The sequence below is a fragment of the Temnothorax longispinosus genome, chromosome 4 (genome assembly GCF_030848805.1).
Source record: "Temnothorax longispinosus isolate EJ_2023e chromosome 4, Tlon_JGU_v1, whole genome shotgun sequence".
NCBI lineage: Eukaryota > Metazoa > Arthropoda > Insecta > Hymenoptera > Formicidae > Temnothorax > Temnothorax longispinosus.
The window spans coordinates 2,628,396-2,654,199 of NC_092361.1; the positions used below are offsets into that span (position 1 = coordinate 2,628,396).

The 25,804-nt window shown below is 41.0% G+C and overlaps 2 protein-coding genes and 1 long non-coding RNA gene across 3 annotated transcripts in view; 2 read left to right on the top strand and 1 right to left on the bottom strand.

Annotated features, from left to right (window-relative positions):
- Nucleotides 1-801: 801 nt before the first annotated feature.
- Nucleotides 802-6,370, top strand: LOC139811240 (probable rRNA-processing protein EBP2 homolog). The gene is made up of 4 exons (XM_071775401.1): nt 802-988; nt 1,065-1,151; nt 1,239-2,056; nt 2,861-6,370. The coding sequence occupies exons 1-3, from the start codon at nt 938-940 to the stop codon at nt 2,040-2,042; spliced, it is 942 nt and encodes a 313-aa protein (XP_071631502.1). The 5' UTR covers nt 802-937; the 3' UTR covers nt 2,043-2,056; nt 2,861-6,370.
- Nucleotides 4,827-25,631, bottom strand: LOC139811244 (uncharacterized). The gene is made up of 3 exons (XR_011731583.1): nt 25,499-25,631; nt 11,613-11,872; nt 4,827-4,964 (listed from the first exon to the last, which is right to left on the bottom strand). It is a non-coding gene; the product is annotated as an uncharacterized lncRNA (long non-coding RNA).
- LOC139811237 (uncharacterized) overlaps nt 13,916-25,804 on the top strand; it is a 226,446-nt gene continuing 214,557 nt past the window's right edge. The window contains exons 1-3 of the mRNA XM_071775397.1: nt 13,916-13,983; nt 18,760-18,906; nt 19,022-19,075. Coding sequence (XP_071631498.1) covers nt 13,947-13,983; nt 18,760-18,906; nt 19,022-19,075 — 238 coding nt within the window. The 5' untranslated portion in view covers nt 13,916-13,946. The remainder of the gene's footprint in view (nt 13,984-18,759; nt 18,907-19,021; nt 19,076-25,804) is intronic.

The window sequence follows — 25,804 nt, forward strand, 5'->3', positions numbered from 1 at the left end:
TCTGTGTTCTACTTATTCTCTCGGAAATATACGCGCGATCGGATCTGAGGAAATTGCGTGTCAAAATTCAGGCGGCGTCGCAAAATGGCGGCAACGACATACAGTGGACGACTTTTGTAACTGCGTCACGCGTCACTTTGATTTTCATTTTTTAATTCCCGAAGGCCTCTTTTTTCATACCCAAATGAGACTGCAGACCACTTGATGCTATGACACAAATGCTTTGAACCATTCTTTTTTTATCGAAGAAAAGGAGAAAATAAGGAATACTTCGAAGGCATTTTTATAGTGTTAAATAATGAACCGCACCTTGAGTTAATCTTCCGTCATGCACTTTTAACTTTCGATAATTTGGATTGCGAGGAAAACAGAAATTTCGATTAATTTATTTTACAGTATTTTGTTAACATGGATAGATCTGTTAATTCTTTTTGTTATTTGACACGTAAAAAAAATATTAGATCGAAGACAACGGCGAATTGTATATAGGCAGAAATTTTGTTGCAATTAACGATTCTGCGGTTGAATTTAATTAACATAATCGGATCGGCCGAGCACGCGCAAAAATGATGAAAAAAATTCCTGTATCATAATTGACATATATAAGACAAGAAAATTTATATATAAAAATGATATTTCAAAGAAAACTTTTGTCCCTGTTCTTACATCGTGATAAAAAATTTATCGAGAAAAAAATAAGCATTTTTTTTCAACTTGATCGTCGGTAATTACCCTATGAATAAATTCCAGATTGCTCCGCCGGATGTCACTAGACGTACCTGTCGTCGTCGAGAAGTCGAGATTCGAGATCGACCGTTCACCGCGGAAACACTGGAAAGTGGAAAGTGGCGTGGTCGTGGTGTTGTCCTCGTGTTGTTCGGGGCTACGTCCTATCGGTTAGTTACGTTTAAATAAAGGTAATAGTAAATTATTCGCAATGTCAGAAACATCGGAATCAGATTCGGAGTACAATTCATCCGACGAGGAGGTGAGTATCATTATTTCCGTCTACGGTTACCGTTGATATCGTGCATATTCTAACCTCGCTTTATTCACGTGTTCAGCTGCAGGAGGCTCTTGCGAAGGGATTACTGAAACCGGGACTCAACGTTGCGGTCGAGACGAGTGGCAAGCAGTCCAGGAACTGTGTCGTGAGTGATTGTTTTATCAGAAATTGCTGTAGTATATTTTGGAGTTGACATAACCTAACTTGAACTTTTCCTGTAAACGAATCGTAGAGTCTCATGAAGCAAAAATTGGACGAAATGAAGTTGAAGTTGCCGTGGATTGAGAGGTTAGACATGGTAAACGCGCCTGCACCGTTGGCTCCGGAATTGGCGCTTCAAATGCAGGAGCAAGAAGTAAGGCGAGCTAAGCAGCTACAGGGAAATAAGAAGTTACCTCAATACAAGCCGTCCGAGGATCCTGTCCTGAATGACTTTCGTAGAGAGAATATGTTTCACCGTCAAGCTCAGGGCGCTGTTATGGATGGTATCAGTAAGTTAAAGAAGCTCGGTATACCGACATCTAGGCCGGACGATTACTTTGCCGAGATGGCCAAGTCTGACGAGCACATGCAGAAAGTGCGAGAGAACCTGATGAAGAAACAGACGATAGCGCAAAGATCGGAAAAAGTAAGGCAACTGAGACAACAGAAAAAGGTTGCGAAGCAAATGCAAGTTGAAGCGACTCTAAAGAAACATGCGGAGAAAAGAAAAGTGCTGGAAGAGGTTAAAAAGTATCGTAAGGGCGTACGGAAAGATCTCGATTTCTTGGATGATAAGAAGAAGCCACAAGGTAAACACGCAAATCGCAATATGAATCCGAAGGCACAATTAAAGACGAAAATGAAGGCTGCCAAGTATGGTTATGGAGGTAAAAAACGAAATAGCAAATGGAACACAAAAAGCAGTTCGGCCGATGTTTCCGAGTACAGAAGACCACAGAAACCGGGAGAAGGCAGAAAAGGAAAGGGCGGAAAGGGAAAACAAAGATTAGGCAAGAGTCGTAGAACGCAAATGAAAGCAAAGAGAAAGCCATGAAGGATTTTTAGTCAGTAAGTATCGTCAGTAATAATCATATGCTACATATGTTATATGATTATTACATATTGCGTTATGATTACTTACGTACTGCATTTTTTTTTTGTACAAAATTATACAATAAATTACATGATGCTGTTTACTTTCCTGTCTTACCTATATCCAGAAATTTGGCGAGATATCGAAAACTTACGACCGCGAATGTCAATTTTTTTCGTAATTAGACACGAGGTTTTCTGTATTTAAATTTCAACGCTGCCACATTCAGATTCATAAATGCGTCACGCAAATTCATGGCGCGTTTTTTTCATTTTCAGCAGTGATATAAAATATATTTTATTCTGATAATAATCAATAGCATTTATTTACTACGCGTGAATCGACCTTATTGATGATTTTAAAATTAGAATTAAAGTTTCAGCGATTACGCGTATCGCCGCACACCGCGAGAATTCCAATTGAAAACCGCGACAAAGAATTATCTCCCTCAAATTTCCACCTGTACAATAGCATGGGAAAGAGCACGCCTCGACGCGAAATTCGCGCTGCAGAATTCGATCACCTAACACATGTCCCGCATTAGACAATCCCTTGTATGTACACACGGTGCTACACGCGTAGGATGCCGATTACATCGTCTATTACACCCTCCCGTGAATCGTGCGCACTGATACACACGTATGCGAACGCGCTCTCGCGATGCTCCTCATTCCCCGTGCGAACGGTCCGCCGTTTCCGCCGGCTATCGGCGGTTGATCCATCGATAGATATATCCCGACATCGATAACGATCCGGACCTGTCGTCGTTCCTCTTGTAGGTCGAGTCTATCATTTGGACGTGCCTTGGCGAGCGGCGGATTGAAAATTCGAGGGATGCGCCGTACGTGAACGTGCAGGAAGCGTATATACCAGGTGATCTAGGAAGATGTAAAAAAAAATGTACCGTATATGTGGATTTACTGTATAAATAAGACGAAATTCAATTGAGAAGTCATTTTTAAAAAAATATTGAAATATCACGTTTTTAGTCCTTCCAAAATTTAGATAGAAGACCTCAGATTTCTCTAAAATCTAAATAGAATTTTTCAATTAATTTGAAGACGAGATATATTTATATTAACTTGGTGCTTAAATTATATTGTCATATTTTTAACGCTGAAATGAAATGGATATAAATTATTGTAAATTATAAAAGAGTTTAGCAATAATGATTAAACTTTGATACACCTATCTGGCCTGGTTCACCCAGTATGAATGCGCTTCACGTTCGTCGAAGCTTCGAATTGTCGAAGTACGAGGCGGTCCGCGGAATACTGGATAATACGCGTGATTGGGCACTGAATGTATACAACTTGTTATTTGACGAGGGGAAATACCCCTGTTGCGAGTTGCGTACATAAGGCTTGCAGCCTCCATCCACGGTTCTGGATACATGCACGCTATATGTATATAAACACGTGCATCGCGTTACGCAAGGTACGCATACGTCGTGAGATTATATATAGCCTTCCGATCCTAAATAAATACATAAAAATAACGTCTTTTTAAAATAATAACCACTATTAAAGAACTCAGTTAATTATACATGAATTTAAGATGAACCTCAAATAACTGTTGCAGAGAGAGAGTTGTGGAATTTGGCTTTCTATTAAGAAATAATTTCGTATAATTAAATTCATGAAATTTTTGCGCAGTTTCAGGAAATCTGCAATTTATTCATTTATATTTATCAAATTTAAAAACTATAACATATTTAATAGATTCGCTAGAAGCAGAAGATATACAGATACGTGAAATAAATTTTTGAAAACATTTTTTATTGCGCATTCGCCGCGGGTTATTATATTTAAATCCCGGCAGTATTCTCTGCGACGCATTGTTCTTCGTTCCGGTTGATGCGAGCGCATGAGAGTTCACTCTGGGAATCCGCTATCCGAGTAACAGCTGTTTTCGTCCCGGGTTCCGATGTGTTTTCACCTTTTTTGCGCGGTCCGAATCTAGGCAATTACATACGTGTCAGGGGGTGACGTGTGCGTGTGTAGTCGGTACGCTGTTGGTGTACCTCGCTTTCTTATTCTGCCTGTCCCTTTTGTCTGCACATTCTCGGTGCAACGTATGCTCCGTTTGACGCGCGCGTATCCGTACGTCCGTAAAAATGGCGAGAATCCGGATCGCGGAGAATAGACGGATCGATAGAGGAGTCGACGGGAATTCATTTGGCGAGACGATGCGTCTTTTAGTTTCTCAAATCGACCAGGGAAATGGGCTTCGAAATCGTTCAATTCCTTTCTGTTCCTGTCCAAGATACGGATAAATCCGCGGACGCCCAATTCGGCCGGCCGTATCTCTGTAATCTGGATCGCCATATTTATAGCCGGGATATATATTTCCGGACTTGTCGCGATTTTGCGGAATAAATCCGAGCTCTCTTTCTCTCTCTTTTTTTTCATCCCGTGCATTCGCGCGCGTACATATGCGCATATGTATGGAGGGTAAAACGTATGGAAGGTACCCAGACGAATATGGGCGCATCTCGCGAGCAGATATTTGTATTGACGACAACTGCAGCGTGACACGTATCCTCCGTCGGTTGCTAATGGGCGAAATTTGTTTCGTCCATTGTCTGCGGGCGATTTGGCCGATTTCAAATTTACTGAAACCGTTACATATCGTACCTACGGCTGATTGTGCGAATGTATCTGTACACCAGACGGCAATGAGCCCACGGAAATGTGACGCATCGACGATTCAATATCCATCTCAATTAACCGTCTCCGATAGTGCTTCTGAAATGATCCCACATATTATAGAACGTGACGCTCTCGATCGCTTAATCGATATATTCATTTCGTGGTTTACGATCACCGCTGATTCATCGGTTTCTTCATAACGGCTTGTAAAAAGATTCGCACGTTTGGTGACCTGAAAATTAATGATTAATTTTGATTTTTCCTTGGCGAAAATTAAACCGAGGATTATTGAATTATAACGTTTTTACACCTAATGTTTCGTGCTTTGTTCATTTACGGTATACCAGCGTGTATGATCGAACGAAGCGAACGGAACTCTCCTCGCGCCGCTCATCGCGCACTCGTCGGCAGAAATAGCGACCACGTGCTTTTCGACGCACTAACGAGTTTTCTGGGAAGCGTAAAAATCGCTGCGTTATGAGTGCGTGCGTGCACGCATGCATGCATGCATGTATAACGCGCGTGGCCCAGGATAGTTTACGGGAAATAATACAATTGCCATGGTAGACGCACCGTGCGCGGGGGATAGTTGGCCGTAGGGCACCGTAGGGTACTTCTGCGTGCTCTCGCACGGTGTGTACTATAAAGCTCGTAGTAAATCGACTGTGCAACCCGAGCTCTCGTGTTGCACGCGTACGTGGAGTGAGGTGGAGGAGTGAGAGAGAGAGACGGGAAGGGTACGCGGCGGCGGTGTGCAGTAAGAGGCGCGGAAAGGGGCGCGGGATGTGCGGAGCCGCCGCGGAGAGGGAGATGGGAAACCATTATTGAAATGCAGTAAATGGCCGTGAGTTTCAATTGCCCCTGGGTGCTTCCACTATACCCTGCGAAAGAGCGTAGCGCGTAAGAGGGGAAGGGATGAGGCGGACAGGGGCAGGGAAAGGCGCCCCCTTTCTACCCGCTGCCCCCTTTGCACCCTGCGCGCTCCCGTCTGACCCGCTCCGCCGCAGATGGGAGAGAATTACGAGCGTTCGCCATGATTCCGCCCTTGTCGGCACGCGAAAACATATACGGGACCTATAGCGACCGATAGCCGTCACGGTGACGATCAATGCGTTTCGGTTCGTTCTTGCGGGGCTGAAACCGATTGTCCCTGGAAGTGCCCTCTCGAATCCATTCACGACGATTTGTTTTGACATGGTATCTTGACGTATATTCGGTGTACACTCCCGGGTCCCGGCGGTATGCCTAGATATATACGCGAATGTCCAACTGGACGTCTAAGAATAGCCATTGTGTAGCCGAGCTGTATGGCGAGGAAGAACTTCTTCTCGGAAGGATAAATCGCGTTGACATTTATTCTTAGATACGCTTTCATACGCGCCTTCGTGTATGTATTCAAGACGCAACGTTTGACGGAAATGTCGTACAGCAAGGGTTGAATCTAAATCTATTCCGTTCTGTTTTATGGAATCTACTTGCCGTACGGGTCGATAGCGTGCGTTAGATATACGAAACTGTTCGTATTACACGTAAACTACATTGTAATGTAATTAACTGCTCTTATGTATAAGAACATCGTAACTTGTGAAAATATCCTTAAGAATTTTCTTCGGAATAAATTCCACATATTATTGCAGATTTCTCACAATAAGTTCCCTTCCTCACAACGAGATATCTTTTATTATTATTATTTATTTGTCGTTTTTATTAATACTTAAAAATTTAGGAACTGGCAATATTTAACGCAAGGGATGAAACGAGGGTCGCCGCGCTTCATTGGCACGTAGTCACATTCTCAGGGGAGAACAACAGGCGCCAAAATGCGAGCGTTAGGTAACACAGTCAGGGAGACAAATGCGATATCGCGTCTCATACCTATATCGGAATTTCAATGGAGTAGATGATATTCGGCGATTCGCAGACGCCGGTAACCAAATTGGACCCGTGTGTCACCGGCATACCAATAAGCGATACGCCGAATACTCAGCCGTATAGGCTTTATTTCTTTTTCCGAGCATGGCGGTGATTCGTTCGCGAGCATGCAATAATTCGCCTAGGACTTGCGAGTATCATGCAACGTGACGTTTTAGCCTCTGATCAATATTTAGAAATGTTGCTTATCGATCTGGCTCCTACAGGGCTCTTGATTGGATTGTAACATGCATTATTCGCCGTTGAATGCTGCAGCGTAGAATATCGCTCGATAGATTTTTCGTATATATTTTTGTTTAAAGCAAACGAGCTGTAATTTCGTGCAAAATATTTATATGCTTGACGTAAAAGATTTCAATCAGCTCGGTCGGAACCGTAATTTTAATCCGTGCGCGTTTACATACGTAATTAAATTAAGCCGCAATTATTTGCATTTTTAATTAATGGCTGTGTTGGAAAATATTATTAACGACCCACCACGTTGCAACCTGCGCAAACGCAATTCTGTCCTTTACGTTATGATTGATTTTTATATGTAGACTTCTATATATATATATATTTGGTATTTCGTCAATAAAGTTATAATTTAGTTAGAATCAATCAGGGATGTGTGTCGCGAAGATAAAATATCATGTGTTCAACGAAACACAATTATTTCGGCTGTATTGTTCATAATAAACGGGCAACTTTATTATTACACAATATGATAACCACATGATCCACATATGTATATATTAAACATTCACGTCTGTACTTATATTAGAAACAGAAACAGGTGAGAATCAACTAATTAGCCGATGCGCATTAATTGTAAAACAGTTATTTTCTTCGTGATTTGCAGAAATCCTTGCTTTTGCTGCAAAATTGTACAATGTCTAGACAGTAATTCATCAAGACTCATAACTTTCATATAGAGCTAACGAGCGCTTAAATACCGGCGCTTTACTTTCACGAGAATAATCATGTCGCGCCATCAAAGAGACGCGCAATAAAAAAGAAGGCAAATATCAATACAAGATATACCGGCGAAGGAAATGAACGGTGAGAAGGAGATTGAACGAGAGGGCCGAGAGGTCGGGTTTCATCCTTTCTCTCCCCTTCGGGGTCCGTCGCAGCGACGGGAAAATAATTCTTTGTTAAGGTACGATCCTGCTAATAATGGAGTCGATATTAATCGTTTGCGCTCTTCTACGGGAAAAGCGGCCGGACTCGCTCATTCGTTAACGTGGGCGGGTAAATACGTGAAACGTATCCGTTAAAAGGCAAAGTGGGGGAGGCCGCGTTATTATTAACCGCGCGAAACGCCGTCGACAGACAGACAGACAGTTGGACGTATTTGCTACGGGAGCTCATTACGCGATCTCGAGGGCGTAATTTTTCTTTATAAATAGCCACCGCGAGTTCGGGAGGGAAGAAGGGTGGGACTCACCGAGGGAAAACCGCTGGGCTGTGACGTATGGTCGGCGTGTCGGCCACGATAAAAACTCTAACTGGCCCGAAAGATGATCCACCTCGTTTCGCCCGCGGCAACTAACAATAGATCGCTCTGCTTCCGTTCGTCTCCTTCTTTTTCTGCTTCTTCGTTTATTCGACGCTGCCGGGGGTTGCTACCAAGCACGCGAATTTTGACGTTTTGTTTCTGGGTCTGTCATGTATATTGTACACGAAGAATTCGTCGGAAGGATGAAATAGCAGTCATTTTTAACGTTAACCCAGATTTTATAACAATGTTTTACGGATATCTCGACTTTGTATTCTATATTCTTGTTTAAGCAGACGTTATTTGATTTTTCATCATTTGACGCAATTTTGGATAATTCTTTATGTCATCCAACTTTCCTGTTCTTCTTGTCTAATATTTGATATAATTTTCGATATGCGTAAATGTAATCCTTAAATATCATTTATTATCTTTCATTTTATTATAATTATAGAAAAATATAACGTACAAAGAGAATCATCGAGTATGCGGTGTATTTGAAATTCTTGCTCATCCAATCTGTATTGCCCAAATCGCCGCCGTCTCTCACCGCGGTTACAAAAGTGCACAGTTACGAAATTGACATTCCAATTACACCGTAGTCGAGTTTGCCTGTAAATACCTTGTCAGTGCTTCTAGCTATTTCCTTTCGGCCCGGCTGTCATGTACTAACTATTTTGCTTTCTCTCTTTCCCTCTTTCTCTCTCCAGCCTTCTCGCGCGCATGCATGCTTGCGTTTACATGAAGGTAATGTTAAACACGAGACTTCCGATATTCGATAATCGTTAACCACGAACGTTAATGAGTTCCCAGTTTATTGCGATTCTGTGCTATCAGCGCGATTGACTGTCGTAAGAGTATCTTGTCTCTGTTAGATCGGTCATTTGGTTACGTGATTTTTTTCCCCTCGATGAATATTCCTTTGAATTGAAATCTCGAGTCGCTTTGCTCGCTTGACGATTCGATTCTTCGCGAATATCGCGCATGTTGATTTATGAATTCAGAGTTTTAGAATACCGGGAGCGACGTGAGTGTATCTGACAGCGGATGTCTACGTTTAATTGCGGAGAGCGGCGGATTGAAACTTTTTCTCGTACCACCCGTGTCAAAATCGTTTAAATCCTCGAAATCTGATTATTGTGCAAACGTAGTACGAAAAGTTTCGCTTTATGCTTTCGTCACTCTTTTTTTGCAAACTAGTATATACTTGGCGAAGCTGTAAACGGTATATTGACTGAAGACAGACGCTTTAAGAAAGAAAATTCGTTCATAACGATTCGTACATCTATATACGATGATATTGATATGTTATTACAGAACCAGCACACTTGTCGTACGTTTTGTGTATAAATTATATACGCAACGGAAAAGTGGCTGGAATATACGAAAACGGAAGGCCACAATCGAATTTACGTCCGCGCTTTATGTTGCGATAGCATAAGCAGCGTTTTACGGTGCTTCGTGTTTTGTGGCGATAAATTTCGATCTTCCATCGTAATATTCGCGACAAGATGGCACGGAAATATCTGGCCGTTTTGCAACGATTGTCGGTGTTGTTTATCGGGTAATTCTGCGCGCGGTGAAATTTTCTGTTATTACGGGTTCGGCTTCGAGTCCTTTCAAATCGAACGCGGGAAGAATACACTCGAACATCGGCTTTTACCGTGGAAGAGATTCCATTACGTTAAGATTATGCGACGCAGTGATATTTCCGTTTGTACCGGGACAGAGACATTTTACTGAAAATTATAAAATTACGGAATTCTATAGAATTACGATATCCGTTACGTTATATATACAGTAAAGTGATATTACCAGGAGATAATGGTAATTGTTTATTCCGCCTTTGTACATAGGTAATATAATGACACGCTAATGCATCCGATACCCTATCGACTCTGTTGATCCTTTCATCAGACCGCATCACCGCCCGGCTTTTCAGCATAAACTTCCCGGTGGAATAGGTTTTTTTTTTCCGTGAAACAACTCCTTTACATCTATTATGTATGAATCTGATACGCGGAATTGATTTCCATGTTAAAAACCGCCTGTAATATTCAGTACGCTACGTTAGCCCTTTAGGGTACCAATTTGGTGTAACGTGCGTTTCAAATTCATGCATGAATAATAGATCCGTGTATATACCCATCTCGTCGGCGGTGCCTATATGCGGGTTGGTAAACGGGCGACTGCTCATTTCTTTTTTCGTCGATACTATCCGCCTCTATCTCGACAAAGTGAAATTAAAACTGCGGAGTTCGCTGGCTGCGCGCAGCCACGCGATTTTTGCCAAAGGGCCGTTCGAATATGACCAACATTTCTCGATTATTAAACTTTAACATTGAATCCCCTGCGCGATATGTCACACACTTCGTTGGATCTAGATTTAGATATGCAACTGCTAAGTAAGTTACTATTCTGTGAGAAACATCTACGTATTATATGTATATTTTGAAAAGGATACAGTATCCTATTTTATACTTCCATGTAAAGCAAATGTTTGCATGTAAAATTCAATCATTCGTTTTATTTTTGCGTATCTTTGTTTGTTTATAGAGATAACGTTTTGAATAAATGGTAGACGAGAGAGACGGAAACATGTTGCAATGCAATTTTTAGTTGCAGCGAATCGTGGATCAAGCGTCAATAATTGGAATTATTCAAAGGGGTACCGAAAAGGAGATGAGTTTTTCCGACCTTTACATCGTCGACCGTACTCGTTTTCTTTCGTTTGGAGAAATATGGTTCTTTGGTGCGCGCTGCGACACTTTGCGAAGCGACAGTTAAAAGAGAGTTTTGTAACTGCTCGCACTTTAGCATAATAAAGGTTGCGTACCGTTGAACTCTTTATCGCTATGAATGCCGGCTTGTGCCGTTAGGTGAAAATCTGTTTCGAGTGCTTTCGCTCGAAATTGATATACGACATAACGACTGGCAACGCGGAAATAAAAGTACAATATATGCTTTATTCGTTAAGTTGCTTGCATTCAACGGAAAATTTGTGTCCGAGAAAACGTATGCCAATAAAAAAAAAAGAACGAACAAATTCGTGCTATAAAATGTCTCGTGTCTATCCAACATAAATTTGTGTAAAGTGTCTTTAATCAATACAAATTTAATATGGTCTTTCTTGGCGCCAGTCTGATTCATCATGAGACTTTATGAGCAGTCGCAAAGGAAACGAAATTTATAACGTTCAAGTTGAATTTATAATCGTGTAAGTAAGTAACTTAAGTACCCGCGTTCGCTCTTCCACTTGCCTCGCCTCGCTATTGAATAGAAAAAGACGTACCCTACGAATTATCTCGGTATAAGCGCGAACTTAACGGATCACACGGCGTGGAGGTACCGCGTTTGCAGACGCTCTTCGTGCCGAAAGTTGGCGCACCTTCGGATAACTAACTTTCGCCTTTAAGACGCGCGAATGTGTACATTAAGACCCCTACATAAGATACAGCTCAACCGTACCTCTCTCCGGCCCGATCTCGCCTCGTGCATCTTGCATCAGGTACCCTCCCCTACCTCCTTCTGCGGGGGAGCAGGTCGACCGCGCAGACTGATACGGTGGTGCTTCCTAATTAACTCTCTAGATTTCCTTGCACGTCTTCGTTGCAGTGTCATTATCCTCGCCTCCGAAGCCTCATAGTGCGTCGCTTGTACGCTTGCCGAGCGCGAATTGTATCGATCAATAGCCGCCCTCGCGATTACTGATAGCTCTCGAACCGGTGCTTGATACGTTTGTGCCCGGAAAGCAAAAAAGACGCAAATATTTAGTTTCTCAGCGGATATCTGCAAAGTTCCACGATCGTGGATGATTAAAAGTAACAAATTTACTTTTCCGAATGAATGAAACAACTAACGGATAAACTCACAAGTTGTACGTAAAGTGGCACGAGTGCTCGATACTTTCTTAAAACCAAAGTATTACATTAAGTATAGTTTGAGTTTTTTTTATAGCTACATCTCTGTTATGAGAGATGTGATTTAAGCGTGACGCAAAACCCAAGCGGCATATCTAAAACTCCAGTATGACCTCATTGAAATGCTCGGAAGTACGCGATTCGAGAAGAAGGAGGAGGAAGAGAAGGAAGGGAAGGAGAGGAGAGATGGAGGAGCTTGATTTTCCACATGATGAAGAATGTCCGACGGTGTTCGGTATTTCCAACATAGTTTCCCATATCCGGATGGAAAGCGAAGTCGCCTGGGATGGCCCTCGGGTCGACGATGTCTGACGGACGGTGATCCCATGAGCGTTTCACCTATCGAAGTGGTTTCATATCTGGCAACTTTAAAGCCGCCGTCAGATGTAAAGTTGCCGTTCGCTTTCCTCACCTCCTCTCCCTCGTCTCTTTCCGCCTCTGCCACTCATTAGAGAATATCTGTGGTACATCTGTTGCTAAAACATCTTCCTGGTAAATCGTCGAATGTTAAAACTTTACGCATGATCGGGAATGAATTACGCCCCCCCTTGGACAATCCTTCCTTTCCCGGTTCTCTCCGGCGGAAATTCGCGGATCGCCGAACCGTATTCGGATTTGTCGAAATTATTTCGTCGTCGATGCCGTATAATACGAGCCGCGGTGCCGCGAGCGCGAATTAGGCACAATCCCGGGGTATTACATTGCATAATTACATACCCACTTCATTATTGCGTATCAGGGGAGAGCGAGCCGGACTGCGCGCCGAATCCGGGCGCCAGACCAGGCCAGGCCAGGCCGGATCGGACGAGCGGATGGCCGGCGGTTAAACCTTGGGCTTGGGGGGATGAAAATTCAGTTCGACGTGCAATCACCGAATTTCAGACACGTGTACGTCAGTAAATTGCCGCCGATACGGAAATATCGGATGGATGCATGAATTGCGAACACGCGCGCGCGCGCGCGCACGAGCGGACATGCGTGTACGCGAGCGAGAGTTCGCCGTTGCGATTATATATTTATATACGCGGGGGGATTCGATTACACGGGCACTCGGCTCTCGCGTCGATGACGTTGAACGTTATAATTTTAGCAGATAATAAATAGCCAGGGTATGCGCGTCCTGCGTTCGCGGGCCTATCCCGGATTCGGCGTAAATATTCATGCTCGTGGTGCGTGTGCGTGCGTATGCACACGCGCGAGGATTATTGCCGCGGATGAGCCGTGGCGGCGCCGCGGCGTGCGTGTTACGCGTATACGCGCTGGTTTTAAGCGGCCTAACGTTTTTCGCGAGTTAAAACTATTGACCGGAGTGGGTGGTTGCGCGCCCCCGCGAAATTGTGGCACGTTGGCGGCTCTAATGCGCGCATTTCCATCTCTACCGCGGATAATACCGGCTTTTGCTGCGAGAGAACGTCGATCGACGACTTGTGGATTACCTCTTTCCGCATATGGCAGGCCGCCCCGTGTGTTAATGCGATTCGTCACCCCGACCGCCCGTGCATACGTTTTTTTTTCTCCGTACTTGACTTCGTACAGTTGTTTTACCAATTTTCTCCCTTATCGGAGTTTTTATACTGATCCGAATATACGAGTAACGTTGATGAAGAACTTTCAGATTTTTTTTTTTCGAAATTAACTTTTTCCGTGGCGAAAATTTGATGGGAGACTATCATTCGTATGGAAATTTTGACTTTTTATCGTAAAGAGATTTATACGATCAAGCTTTAATTCTAGTAACGCTCTATATGTGAACGCAATTGTTCAATCAGAATGATCTGTATTATCTCTCTAACAAAATTCCGTAATTTCTTCAAATCTAAATAGACTTCACTCTTTTTTGTTTCAGGCCGAATTGTGGCGTAAATGGAGGAGAGGAATTGCAATGATTCTCAAAGCAGCTGTGTCAACTCTTTGTTTCGGTAAGTAATACATAAGCGATTTTGAAAAAAAGATAATGTCGAGCAAGAAATCCTGTAGGATTATACGTTTGCGTGCGAATGTATAAATTCTTCAGGCATGACGCATATTGCCCGACGAATATTGCACGTGACTATGTATACACCAGATTTTTTTTCAAATAATGTATACAACAGTATGCGAACGAGCGTATTCGCATATTTGCGTCCTATCGCGTGTTATTCTTACGTATACCTATCCCGATGCGGAGCGACTGTGTGGTAAATTCAACCAGAAATATCACTAAGTCCACAAACGTTATCCTCGTGTGTGAGAAAAACGACGGGGGGGGAGGGGCTCGTCCCTTTGCTGAATGCTGCGCGTATGCACGATGAAAATGCAAATTCGGGAAGAATGCGCGCGCGTGCATGTGTGTGTATACATACCGCATACGTACTACATCGTGCTCGATGCGCGTGCTGGTCGGGACTCGGGGATATTCGACAAACGAATGATACGGTTCAAAACACGATCTGCAGTGATTCGCAAAGCATAGAGAACAGGCCGTCGATAAAACACCCGGAAATAGGATATTCTTGTCCCCCTTCGAGACTCTATGTTATGGCAGTCAGGCTGGATGGATGGATGCACGTTTGATATACTGTCTATGCTGATCGATCACGCACTCTGTTCTCTATACTCTCCTCGAATTCACAAACGAGCGAATGAAACATGTATATCTCGATGTGCGGATTCGCGTCGAAGGATCGCCGAAACTTGCGACCGCTCGTTTAATCTCACGATTCTTTACCGTTAGTGCGGTCGCGTATGATTTTTATGATACAAACTGATATAAAATCAGCCAGAGTTAGATACAAAATATGATCTACGTACTACGATCTACGTAATTTCATTTAGGTATAAAAAATATCGATCGACGTTTAGACTAGATAATTGTAGGGGGAGAACAAGGATCTTGTAAGTCAAGTTGATGAATCTCAGTCCCTTCTCAGGCTAGGGGGTTCTCCCAAGAGTTGACAAATTTAGTAGACCAGTTTCTATCCAACCGCACTTCGCACTCGCGGCTTCTCCACGCATCCGATTAATCTTGGTATCGTTAAAGTATACATAAACGAGCGGCCGTTTCGGGTCGCCGTTTCAATTATTACTGAACTGCCTTCTGCCAGTCAGCTGGAAACGCAGCTGCTGCGGTGGCGGCAAGCAGGAGCAGCCTGATTTCCCGCGCCGCGAGTATATCGCGCGGGGATTTCACGGGGCTGGAAGCTGGAATTTCGGCGTAGGGCGAGGTCGGTTTCTCGAGGAGGATATGGGCCTTGCATCGTTTATGACGGGTTTCTGATTCGGAGATGAGTGTACGTGGGACGCATAAGATAGAGTCTCACCTCGGCAAATCTGCACGTGACCCTAATACGGGTTACCGCGGCACCCGGATTCGCACGTTCCCATGTGCATCCTAAAATCTAAATACTCCTATATGAGTCGGGGCTTTGGTCGGCCACACTATCCGCACACGTGGCTGCATACATACACACACACACATACACTCTCTTACTCAGCCGAAACGAGATACATATAATGCATCCGTATACGTGACGTGTATATGGTGCATATGTGTATATGTATTTTCACAAAAGTGGCTTTAGTCATTTTCAGGAGACAAACCATCGAATCGTTGTGATTCCGCAAGTTAGATCGCTCTCTCAATTTCTTTTTCCCTTTGTACTCGATTTCTATTCGGTCCAATCGAAATTTTACTCTAGTCGTGATGTTCGCTGCCTTCCTGAATTCTCATTGCGAGAAAGCTTCGTATTTCGTTCCAATAATCGAAATATTTTTGGCTACAAGTATCACGCACGTATTATATTATTTTAAAGCATATTTTGGCGATTAATTAAAGGATTATTTAACGAATATTTAATTAAAAAATAAAACATAAAAATATCCGAGTTTTTGAATTATTATTGATCAAGTTAGCAAAGTATCATATAGAATTTTTGCATTTAAGTGTAACTTTACATATTTATTATTTGTTATATGATTTTTATTAGACAGGTATCAATTTTTATCGTTCAGCGATATTTTGATTCTTTATGGAGTAGTATCGCCATCATGACTATTGCTTGCCGTGATGTGATAAAGTGATTAATATATTCACAAATGTCTCCATGAACAATCGGTAGTAAACTGCATTAAATGCATACTTAGGACGTGGATTGTTTTTTTTTATTAAAAAAGTATAAAACTATATTGTTATTGATTAATTTAATATTGAATTGTTTATTTCTAATCTTATGTGTTTAATCTTTCACACATGTGAAACAGTTATAAACTGTCAGACAGAATTCTAAATCATGATGTAAAAATATCCAGATGCAATATGTATCAAAATTGTCCCAGATATAAAAATTGATGCGACTTCATGTAACATTTAGGATACCGTGTATATATAGACAAGTTGTTTACTAATATCAAATTGTAACTGTTACATATAAGTTATTTTTTTAATGTAAATTAAAATGGTTAATTAATTATTTGAAACAAGATTATTAAATATAATGTCCTGAGAAATAAAATTTATTAATTTTTATAAAAAAAGTTCTTTTATTTATCGAAGTTTATTTATCATTATTAGATTTTTCTTAGTTCTTTGCGTTTCACACACAGAGAAAGAGTGAAATCGTATGATTTAGTAAATTAAAAAAAAATGAGATTAACGTTGTTTTTTCGCGGCAATATAATCTTATTTTCTTGTTTATTAAAATCATAAATTTCATTTTACGAAACTTACACACTTTTATTCCTCACGGAATGCAAACACTTGAAAAGGTTGTATTAATAAGATCAAGATCGTATATTAATTTACATGAATTTTGTTTGATTAAAACAGAAATAAATTTTATATTCCTCGATATTAGATTTAATAATTATTTCTAAAATTTTATTTTTATTTAAAAAATAGTAAGTATTTTACGCATAGTAACGCAAAATTTGCTGTTAATAATATAATAAAGCTAGAATATACATATATTAATCAAACTGCAGCATATTTTTCGAATTAGAATTCAAGTTACAATATCTCTATCAGAATTTTAAAACGCTCGAGCGGAATTAATCGTTACCTTAAGTGACGTTACCTAGTTTGCCAAAATCCAAAGTATGAGGAGTAAAATATGCGACAATAGCTTATATAAATATTAAGAACAGAATATTCGGCGGATATTTATTTTGAACATCTTATACGTATAAGCATAGGAATGCGGCCTTGTTTTCGTAAGTACGCGGAGCGCGGGCTGCGGGGGGAGGGGGTGGCGCTGTGTTGCCTATGTTCAGTGAATAAGTGTGAACGTCGCCGCGCGCGCCGCCCGCGCTTTCATTCGCACCGCGAGCCTTGAACAGGCGGGTAGTGGCGCGCGTCGCTCCGTATATGCCGCAATATGTGATCGTAAGCAAATTGTAGGTAATATTGAATGCGATTATTTTCTATGATTGTTAGAATAAGTAATTGCTTATCATTGTTTAATTAACTACGGAATTAGTAATCCGAATGTAAAAGAAACAGTTTTTTAATGAAGCGGGCATATTTTATACGATCTATTCACTCAAAATAAAGATAGATGCGATGGAAATTATTGTTTCATCGTATTATTTACATCGTAATGATTTCTTTGACGATACTTTTATCCGAATATATCGCGTATCGCGTTGAGTTTCCTGTCGTTTAAATAATTCGTATATCTTCGATGTAAAATAATACAAATCGCGGAAATAATACAATTAACCGTATGATTTAAGTCACGAAGAGCCATATAATATGTCGACATAATATATAATCACATAATCAATCAAAACGCCAGAAACTGAATATTCGGCGCGGATTTACTTTAGTACGTTAAATATCTCGTTAAATATTTCGTCAAAAATTGTTTGGCATGCGGTGCTCGGAATTTATTTTTCGTGGCATACGGTTTTATGTTATTTACGCAAGATCACGGTTGTCAATCGGCGGGTAGCGATCTTAGAATATACACCTGTGGAAAAGGAATGAAGGATCGAGCCTGTGTCGGCTGTGTCCAAGTTGGGTGCGAGAGAGAACCATGTTTTTTAAGGAAAGAGAAAGATAGATTAGTAACTCTCGTCCGTGATGTGCAAGCGCGAATGGTGTCGTCGGCGCCGTAACCGGCCTAAGGCCCGGTCTACAACGTAGCCGATGATCCAATGAGAGAATTTCTTTTTCGGAAACGAATTTTCCTCATTGGACCATCGGCTAAGTACGTTCCGATATCTGACTCCGACATACGACTGATTGTAGACCGGGCCGTAACGGCGCCGGCGGCGCGATGAGCGTGACGTCATCGTCATGTCGACGCTTTGGCGGGCTGGTGGGCTTCGCGCTTGTGCATTGCGAGCAAAGTTTATCAAGCTACCTCTTCTCTCTCTCTCGCACCCAACTTGGACACGGATCTTTTCCACGGGAAGCATAGGCAATTCCTCTTCCAGGTATATATGGTCTAAGGTAGCGACGCGAGCCGCTCCTCGTATCGTCTTGTTATTGTTTTGTAACGCGATCGCGCGACAAGTGCCAGGAGAAAGCATAACCATTCTCTATCTTCTTCATGAACAAGTAGTGATTTTCAACCGTGCAATTAATTAGCTTGTATGATAACAGATTCGTGAACGTGTTGATAATTATTCGAAATAACGTAAAGTGCGCGTTTCGCGCGATTTATATACATTGGGAATATGCCATAAAGTACAGTGTCGCACAATTGTATTTTCAGGAACGTTGTGCTCCAGTTGTGTTAGTTCAATGAAGATCAGGAACGTTGTGCGTTGTGCTCGAGGTTGTGCTAGTTCAATGAAGAGAGGAACATCTGAGAGGAGGAGCAGGCCTGGGAGGCATCGGGCAACAGCGGAGCAACCATGGAGTAAGTAATTTGATACCTATTTATTATTTAATTTATTATTTCAGAATATACGTAAATATTTAATGAGACGTTTATAAGATTTAATGTAACTTGGATATATTTTTGTATTTTACAGTTCAACGTAGCCTGCGATATGCGGTTTATAACTCCGTTGCTGCGCATCGTATCGGTGAGTCAAACAATATTTTATTTTACATTAAGGTAACGGACATATTTGATATATGATATACCTAAAGAATAAATATGTAATTAACGAAACTGTGCCAAATGTCGGCGCGATATATGGTTAATTTGGAAGATTAGCACATCGATCGTTCGCATATTCTGGTCGCGAATCTTGCGTACTATTTCTACAAAACGATCGCGCAGCACGACGTTGTATCGGATGTTTATCAAGGTATGGGCATGCAAGTGGGCTATCTTTTTCGTCGACACGGACGAATGCTGATGCAGCGGCGAGATCTTCGGAATATACTCGGTGGCTCGATGTCGGAGGGTCGCGGTCGATCGGCCGGTCAGTCGTTGTTTTATTCAAGAAGCTGAATATTGAAACGAGAGTCAATACCGGCCATCTGTTTCCCCGCGGAGGAAAATGGATGCGCTTATATCTTTGCACTTATATGAATGCGATTGGAAGCTGTGTCCCTATGTGGGAACGCTTTCGCGCTGTTCCTATCGAACCATCTATTCTCGACAGTCCTAAGCGGCAAATTATCTGCTTGATTAATTGAGTAGCCTTCTAGAGAAAACGTTGACGATTACCGTGTTGTTAATTTGCCTAATGAGCGTCGAATCACATGGTTTTAAGCCGCGCGTAGGTCGATTGTTGACATATGACGCGCGTGAGAAAATGATGTTTCCGATATATGAAAAATTAGATCCATTATTGATAGAAAATTAATCAGAAATGATTCTTTATCAGTATTATATTTTTCTTATACATTAGTGCGATTTATGATAAGTCTATGGCCGGTATTCATAGTCGGAACTTATTTCAAGACCGTTTTATAAGTAATGTCTTAAGATGCTAATACGGCTCTGTGAGTGGTTCATGACATCTTAAAATCGTACTTAAGACGGTCTTAAATTTAAGATTCGACTATGAATACCGGCCTATGTCTATATACATTACTTTCTCTATAATGGAGATGACACTCGATATAAAAGTAGACGTGACGTGACATTTAGATCTATTATTGATCTTCTTTAGTCTGCATTATTATGTTTTAATTGACAGTTTTTTTTTTACGTAATCGAAAGGCTTTCTTAAAATATTCAGGACTTATTCGACTTCTAATAATAAAAGGTCAGGCACTATATATCGAACGTAACATTTTAGCTTGGTTGTAGACGATACTTTGACTACTTAACATGATTGATCGTCGAATTTGTTTTTAAGCATGATCAATCGAAGCACTTACGCATGTGATTGATGGATCTCTGGAAAGAACGATAAAAGATGTAAAATTACATTTTTCTCGGTAAAATCTTATGAAGTAGATAATTAATATCAAACATAAATCGAATAATGTAAATAACAGATACATATTTTATCAAGATTTTTTCACAAATCGTTATAAAATCGGTAATTTCTTATTAGCTACGATCGCTCAGTTAAATTGCCGATCAAATGTACAATTGGCGAAACGTTCATTCGCGTTGACGAGGGTTCCCTAATTCCTACGACACCCTGCATTATCCGTTCTGTATTAATGGCGACAATAAGAGGACGTACCGGCTGACAACATCATTAAAGGCTCGGTGACAACCGAGGAATTAGGGTGGCTATAGTATTTAGTGAAACGTCACAGTAGGGTCGTAAGTTTAAACCTTGCCCAAGCGAGCGTGCATTAGTATTACTGTCTAAGACTTGCGCGAATGTACTATTCGATTTGTATAACTATTCGTATTAAATTTAGCGGACTATTTTTATTCTAAATAAGAATTTTAGTTTCTTCAATATGAACAAATTAATAGAATCGTTTTAAAACCAAGAACTTGTTTAATATATCTGATATATGCAAAGCCGTATCCGGACGAAGCAAACGAGCGCGAAAAAATACGAATAAACAATTGCTTCAATGTATGACTGCATTATTCGCATTTATTGAAGCAAGTTGTTTATTCGTGTTTGTTTGCTTTGCTTGATCCGACTTAAGGTGCTTTACGTACACATATACACACGAATATAACGCGCTTTCCGTCGACTACGTATACATTAAAATCGAGATAGGTTCGTAGAAGAGAATATCTGACGGTATTGAAGATATTCAGACAGCTGTGACACAACACGGTTCAGGAGGAGTACTTTAAAAGACACTTACGGGGAACTGTATCGCATATGTCAACACCGGATCGACAAATTCACAAGGGTGATACTCCGATAGAAAAAGAGATAGGCGAGAGTTGAGTTCTGCCCGATCGAGATCCAGTTTGAAAAAATTTTCCTACGCGATTTGGAGTATAACGAATCGTTCATAATAGACGCAATGCTCTGCTGAGCTCGCGGTTCCATCCACCTTTCCCACCTGTCAGCGCATTATCTCACTGCGTTTGCCACACACCGCGTATGTACGTATTACGGCTATGTGCGTCTCTCCTGCGTGTACATATCTCTGCCGCTCGGGAGCTATTGCGAAACGTTCCGCGTCTGAACATGGTAATGTAAGTTTGAGCACGGGCGCGTGGTCGTAGGATGTTACAAACATGTCCATGAATATATCCTAGCTTCTCTCGCCGTCAAGTTTCTAAGCCGGGGACGAACGAGGGGGTATCAATGGCGAGCGAAGTTACGGCCGATAGACATGCCGAACTCGCGCATGCAAGTAGGTATGTCTCTCGCGATGTTCGCGGGATGTACCAGTTTGGCGGAATAATGCACGATGCTCCGTTGGAAAGTGCTACCTAAAGAAATTATGCGCGCGTACGACTTTTGCCTATTCTTGACACACACGCGCATACATAATAAGAAACATATATATTCGAAACGTTGCTCATGGCTGAACTTCTTTGTGGATAAAATATACACATGTAGCTAAAGCGAAAGCCCGAAGGGGGGAAAAAAGAAAGACTTTCATAATCCGTATTGTATCGAGTCCTTTGACTTTGTCGTATCCACGATACGCGATAAAACGTGCGAGGGGCGATTTCGATATCGGCTACGTAGGTACACCTTTAAGTTCGTTAACGTTCAACCAACGCGACTACGTAGGACCACACTTTTGCCAGGTGTATTTTCGAGAGGCAATTTCCTTGCGATTGGTTCAGAATGGTTCTATTACACAAGAATATCGATGCGGCTGTGTAGCCCGCGCGATGGAATACTGCCACTGCGCGAAATTCGATCTACAATCTGTATTCTGCCGTCGCACACTTCCATACAGCTTGTATAATTGGCGAAGACACAATACGCGTATAAAGATACGCCAAAAACGTGTCGATCGTACCTTCTCTTCATGTACAATTTAATCTTGATCAAATATACATATTTTAAGTACGTTAAAAAGTGTCGTTCTCAAATAAGCGTCATCCACACTGAAGCGTATGTCGAAATCCGGAGTCGGTATTAACTGTAAAATGCGAGGTTATTCGGGTGGGATTAATTTTTGCGCTGTAAAGGTTTCAGGACTCTCGTTCTAAGAAAGTAACAAGCAACGGGAATTCCGCGGGTATTGAAATTAAAGTTGGTTGATTACTTTCTTAACTATTAGATTATCTTACACAACCGATCTTTCTCAAGCGATCAGTTTAAGCTGTCGGAGAATAATTTCTCGCCGTCCTACGTTTAGACAAACATTAGTGCGTTTGCGTTAATCATAACGGATTACTTTTCTATCGTATAATGTAAAAACACACGGGGTCGCGCTGAAAACCGTTATACGACCTACATATAGCCATAACGCGGATTTATGACGTATATACCTTGCAATATTTGCAGCGAATTTGTCATTTCGCCATGATGTTATTACTTTCTTGTTGCTGTTCGCCGCGGACAATGGCACCGTCGCCTAAACCAAGAAAAACGAACTTTAAATATGCCAGGTTCGAAACGGGCAAGCCACGCTAATATGTGTTTCACGTAGGGATAAATGTGTGGAGAAATTATTTCACATACGATAGTATACGCGTACAAAAACAGGATTGACATATGCATAGTTTATAAAAGAATTGCTACTCTCGATGTCGAATATATTATGCCTGAAATGCAGACTGTTATTTTTGCATAACTGTACAACATTACAGCTGAAAGCTTTCAGAATATTATTTCGATCGAGTTTCTTAATAGTTAACTGGCAAAACGTTAAAAAATTTGTATTTTTTTCTCTTAATCGCGTAACATCCTTCTACGGTAGAAAATACTGAATTTCGTAATTGTTCGCATAACGTCACGGGTGATCAGCTATATCGTGTAGATCGTTCCGTGATAAGGTATTCGCATACGCGCGATTATGTACCTCCGTAAACTGCCTAATCGCTCCTGTCACGTTTTGCATCTCACAGTCAAGCGCGTAGTTGACTGAGGACATTATCAACAAAAGCACTTTGCTAAAGGGCTCTTACAATTTTGCACGTGAGTATACGTGACACTGACTTTACGCGAAGTCGAGAATATGGGACCGTCTTTTACATGAGCGCCTATTACAGACGCCGCACTCGTAGTCTGGTATCGCCTTAGGAGATTGCAGGATCAACTTGAGATCTAATGGGGTCTCAACCTATCTACGTTATATTAAAGCAGGCTTGTACCAGCAAATCGGGCGTCACACCTCCCGTATTCGTTATGCGAACTTGATTAGAAATGATAAAATATACATTTACCGGCGTTTTAATACTAATCCTTAATATTATTAATAATAATGCCCTCTGGCACAACGAATTTCCGCGGGACATTATTATCGTCGGAGTAATAATTCCTGGCGGAGATGGAGCTTTAGAAACGCGTCTTGAAACAAAGAATCACGGGGCACGAGATAGAGCTTGTTAAGAAAAGTTACCGTGAACTTTGCGTTCAACGTCTGCGAATTAACTGCGCTTCGAAACGTGTTTGATAAAAATAGTAACAACTATCACTTTGAGAAGTTTCATTTGCCATTACTCGAAGATGTTTTGTTCTCAATGTATGTTTTGTACTATTTAATTACACACCCGTATTTATTTATAACTCGGCGAATAAAATATTGATTTAAAATTTAAAATATTGAAATTTATATTTGTAGGTTTGTTCATTTGCGCGATATATAGTTCAATAAGAATGAGTTTTTTGTCATTAATGTAGTCGCGTTCATTAATAATCGTTGACTGGCCTCTATAAGTGAAGGTCCTTCCCATGGACCACCACTTACAAATAAAGCTGAAGGATCGATCCAAAGGGTCTCCTCCACCCTCGAACATACGCAAGCGCAGCGTCACGGTCGTCGTGTTTATTTTACATGTCTTATGAATGTGCAAACGCTCGCAGGCGATTGGCTTGTCAATTAATAGTAACTATTGATTTTGGAAATTATTGCATTCGGCATTATATACAGTGATGTCTGTTAGCCTATTGTATCATGCATTACAATGTTTTATTTAACCATTACAAATGTCACAAGTAATTAATATTTTCTTATTTTTTAAGAAATAAAAGATTAAATTAGATTTTCATAAATTTTCAATTCGAGAGACTAGTTAGAAAACTTTTTTGAACCGTTCTATGTAACAATTATACTAATTTTATTTACTAATATACTTATTGAAATATTATGAATACATTTTAGTTAATTATTAATTAGATTATTAAAAAATCGTGATAACATTAAGTAAAATTCCCGTTTAGGGCACCTCCAATAATTTTACCCTTAATATCTCTATATGTCATATATTATACAGATCAATCTGAATAACCTTCATAAGCTTTCAGTCGTTGCTTGTTTATTAAAAAGTTGTTGACAAATAAAGTTTGAAAAATATAACAGTTATTTTTAGTAAGCCATAAATGACTAATGTGCATATGAAAATAATGCAAGTATAAGCGGGGAATCCGGCCCTTCCCCTACACCCGCACTCTCAAAAACTTATCCCAAAATCCAACCTATATTAATGTGACAATACTTTTTGTTATTTCTTAGCATAAAACGATTCGACATGGGTTTCTAACTTTCCACTCAAAGCGAGGTTTATTATTGTACAATTTCAACGTATTTCTAACTTTCCACGCGAATCTAACAATGATATATCCCTCGTTATTAAAAATGTGTAAATATATTGTTAGCTGGAGACTTCGAAGGATGGCTAACAATAAGATCTCTTGAAGGTTACTCAGGAGGGTGATTTCTATAATATTGTGAAGGACAAAATCATTGGAGATGCCTTCTCTAAACAGGAGTTTTACCTAAGGTTATAATATTTTCTCAAAGATATTAATTAAGTCATTTGACCCTACGTGCTATTATACTCACAGAGTTGGAGAATATTAAGACACGGTTCCCTAAAATCCGCTAAATGATGAAACTTTTATGTGTATTTATGGAATCGCAAACTGGTTCACTCGTGACAAAATTTTATATGTATACATACATATATTTCGGTCGAACGTACTTATCCAGTAACTTACCTATGTGGCCTGGCCGCGTCTGAATGTTAACAGGCCCCCCGTCATAAGGTATTCCGGTAACGGATGCGGATTTTCTAGAGGATCCTCGCGAATTTCTCTATTTCACGGACGATTTGTCCTCGGCGGAGGCGGGCTTTGTCGCGCGCGGGTCACTATATACGAGTGAGCAGACGCTGAAATCGACCTCGACTGGCTCGTCGTCATCTCGTTCGCCGATTTGACTCCGCGAGTTGATCCGCAACATCGTAAATAGCTCGTCGTTAAGTCTTTTGCTCGTGAAACTATTCGCATTGGATTTTTCTGACT

Bases quoted from the DNA above. Each gene is read 5' to 3' on its own strand.
- LOC139811240 (XM_071775401.1), top strand. From the start codon at position 938: ATGTCAGAAACATCGGAATCAGATTCGGAGTACAATTCATCCGACGAG. The intron at 989-1,064 runs GTGAGTATCATT...TCACGTGTTCAG, and splicing joins ACAATTCATCCGACGAGGAG to CTGCAGGAGGCTCTTGCGAA. The intron at 1,152-1,238 runs GTGAGTGATTGT...AACGAATCGTAG, and splicing joins AGCAGTCCAGGAACTGTGTC to AGTCTCATGAAGCAAAAATT.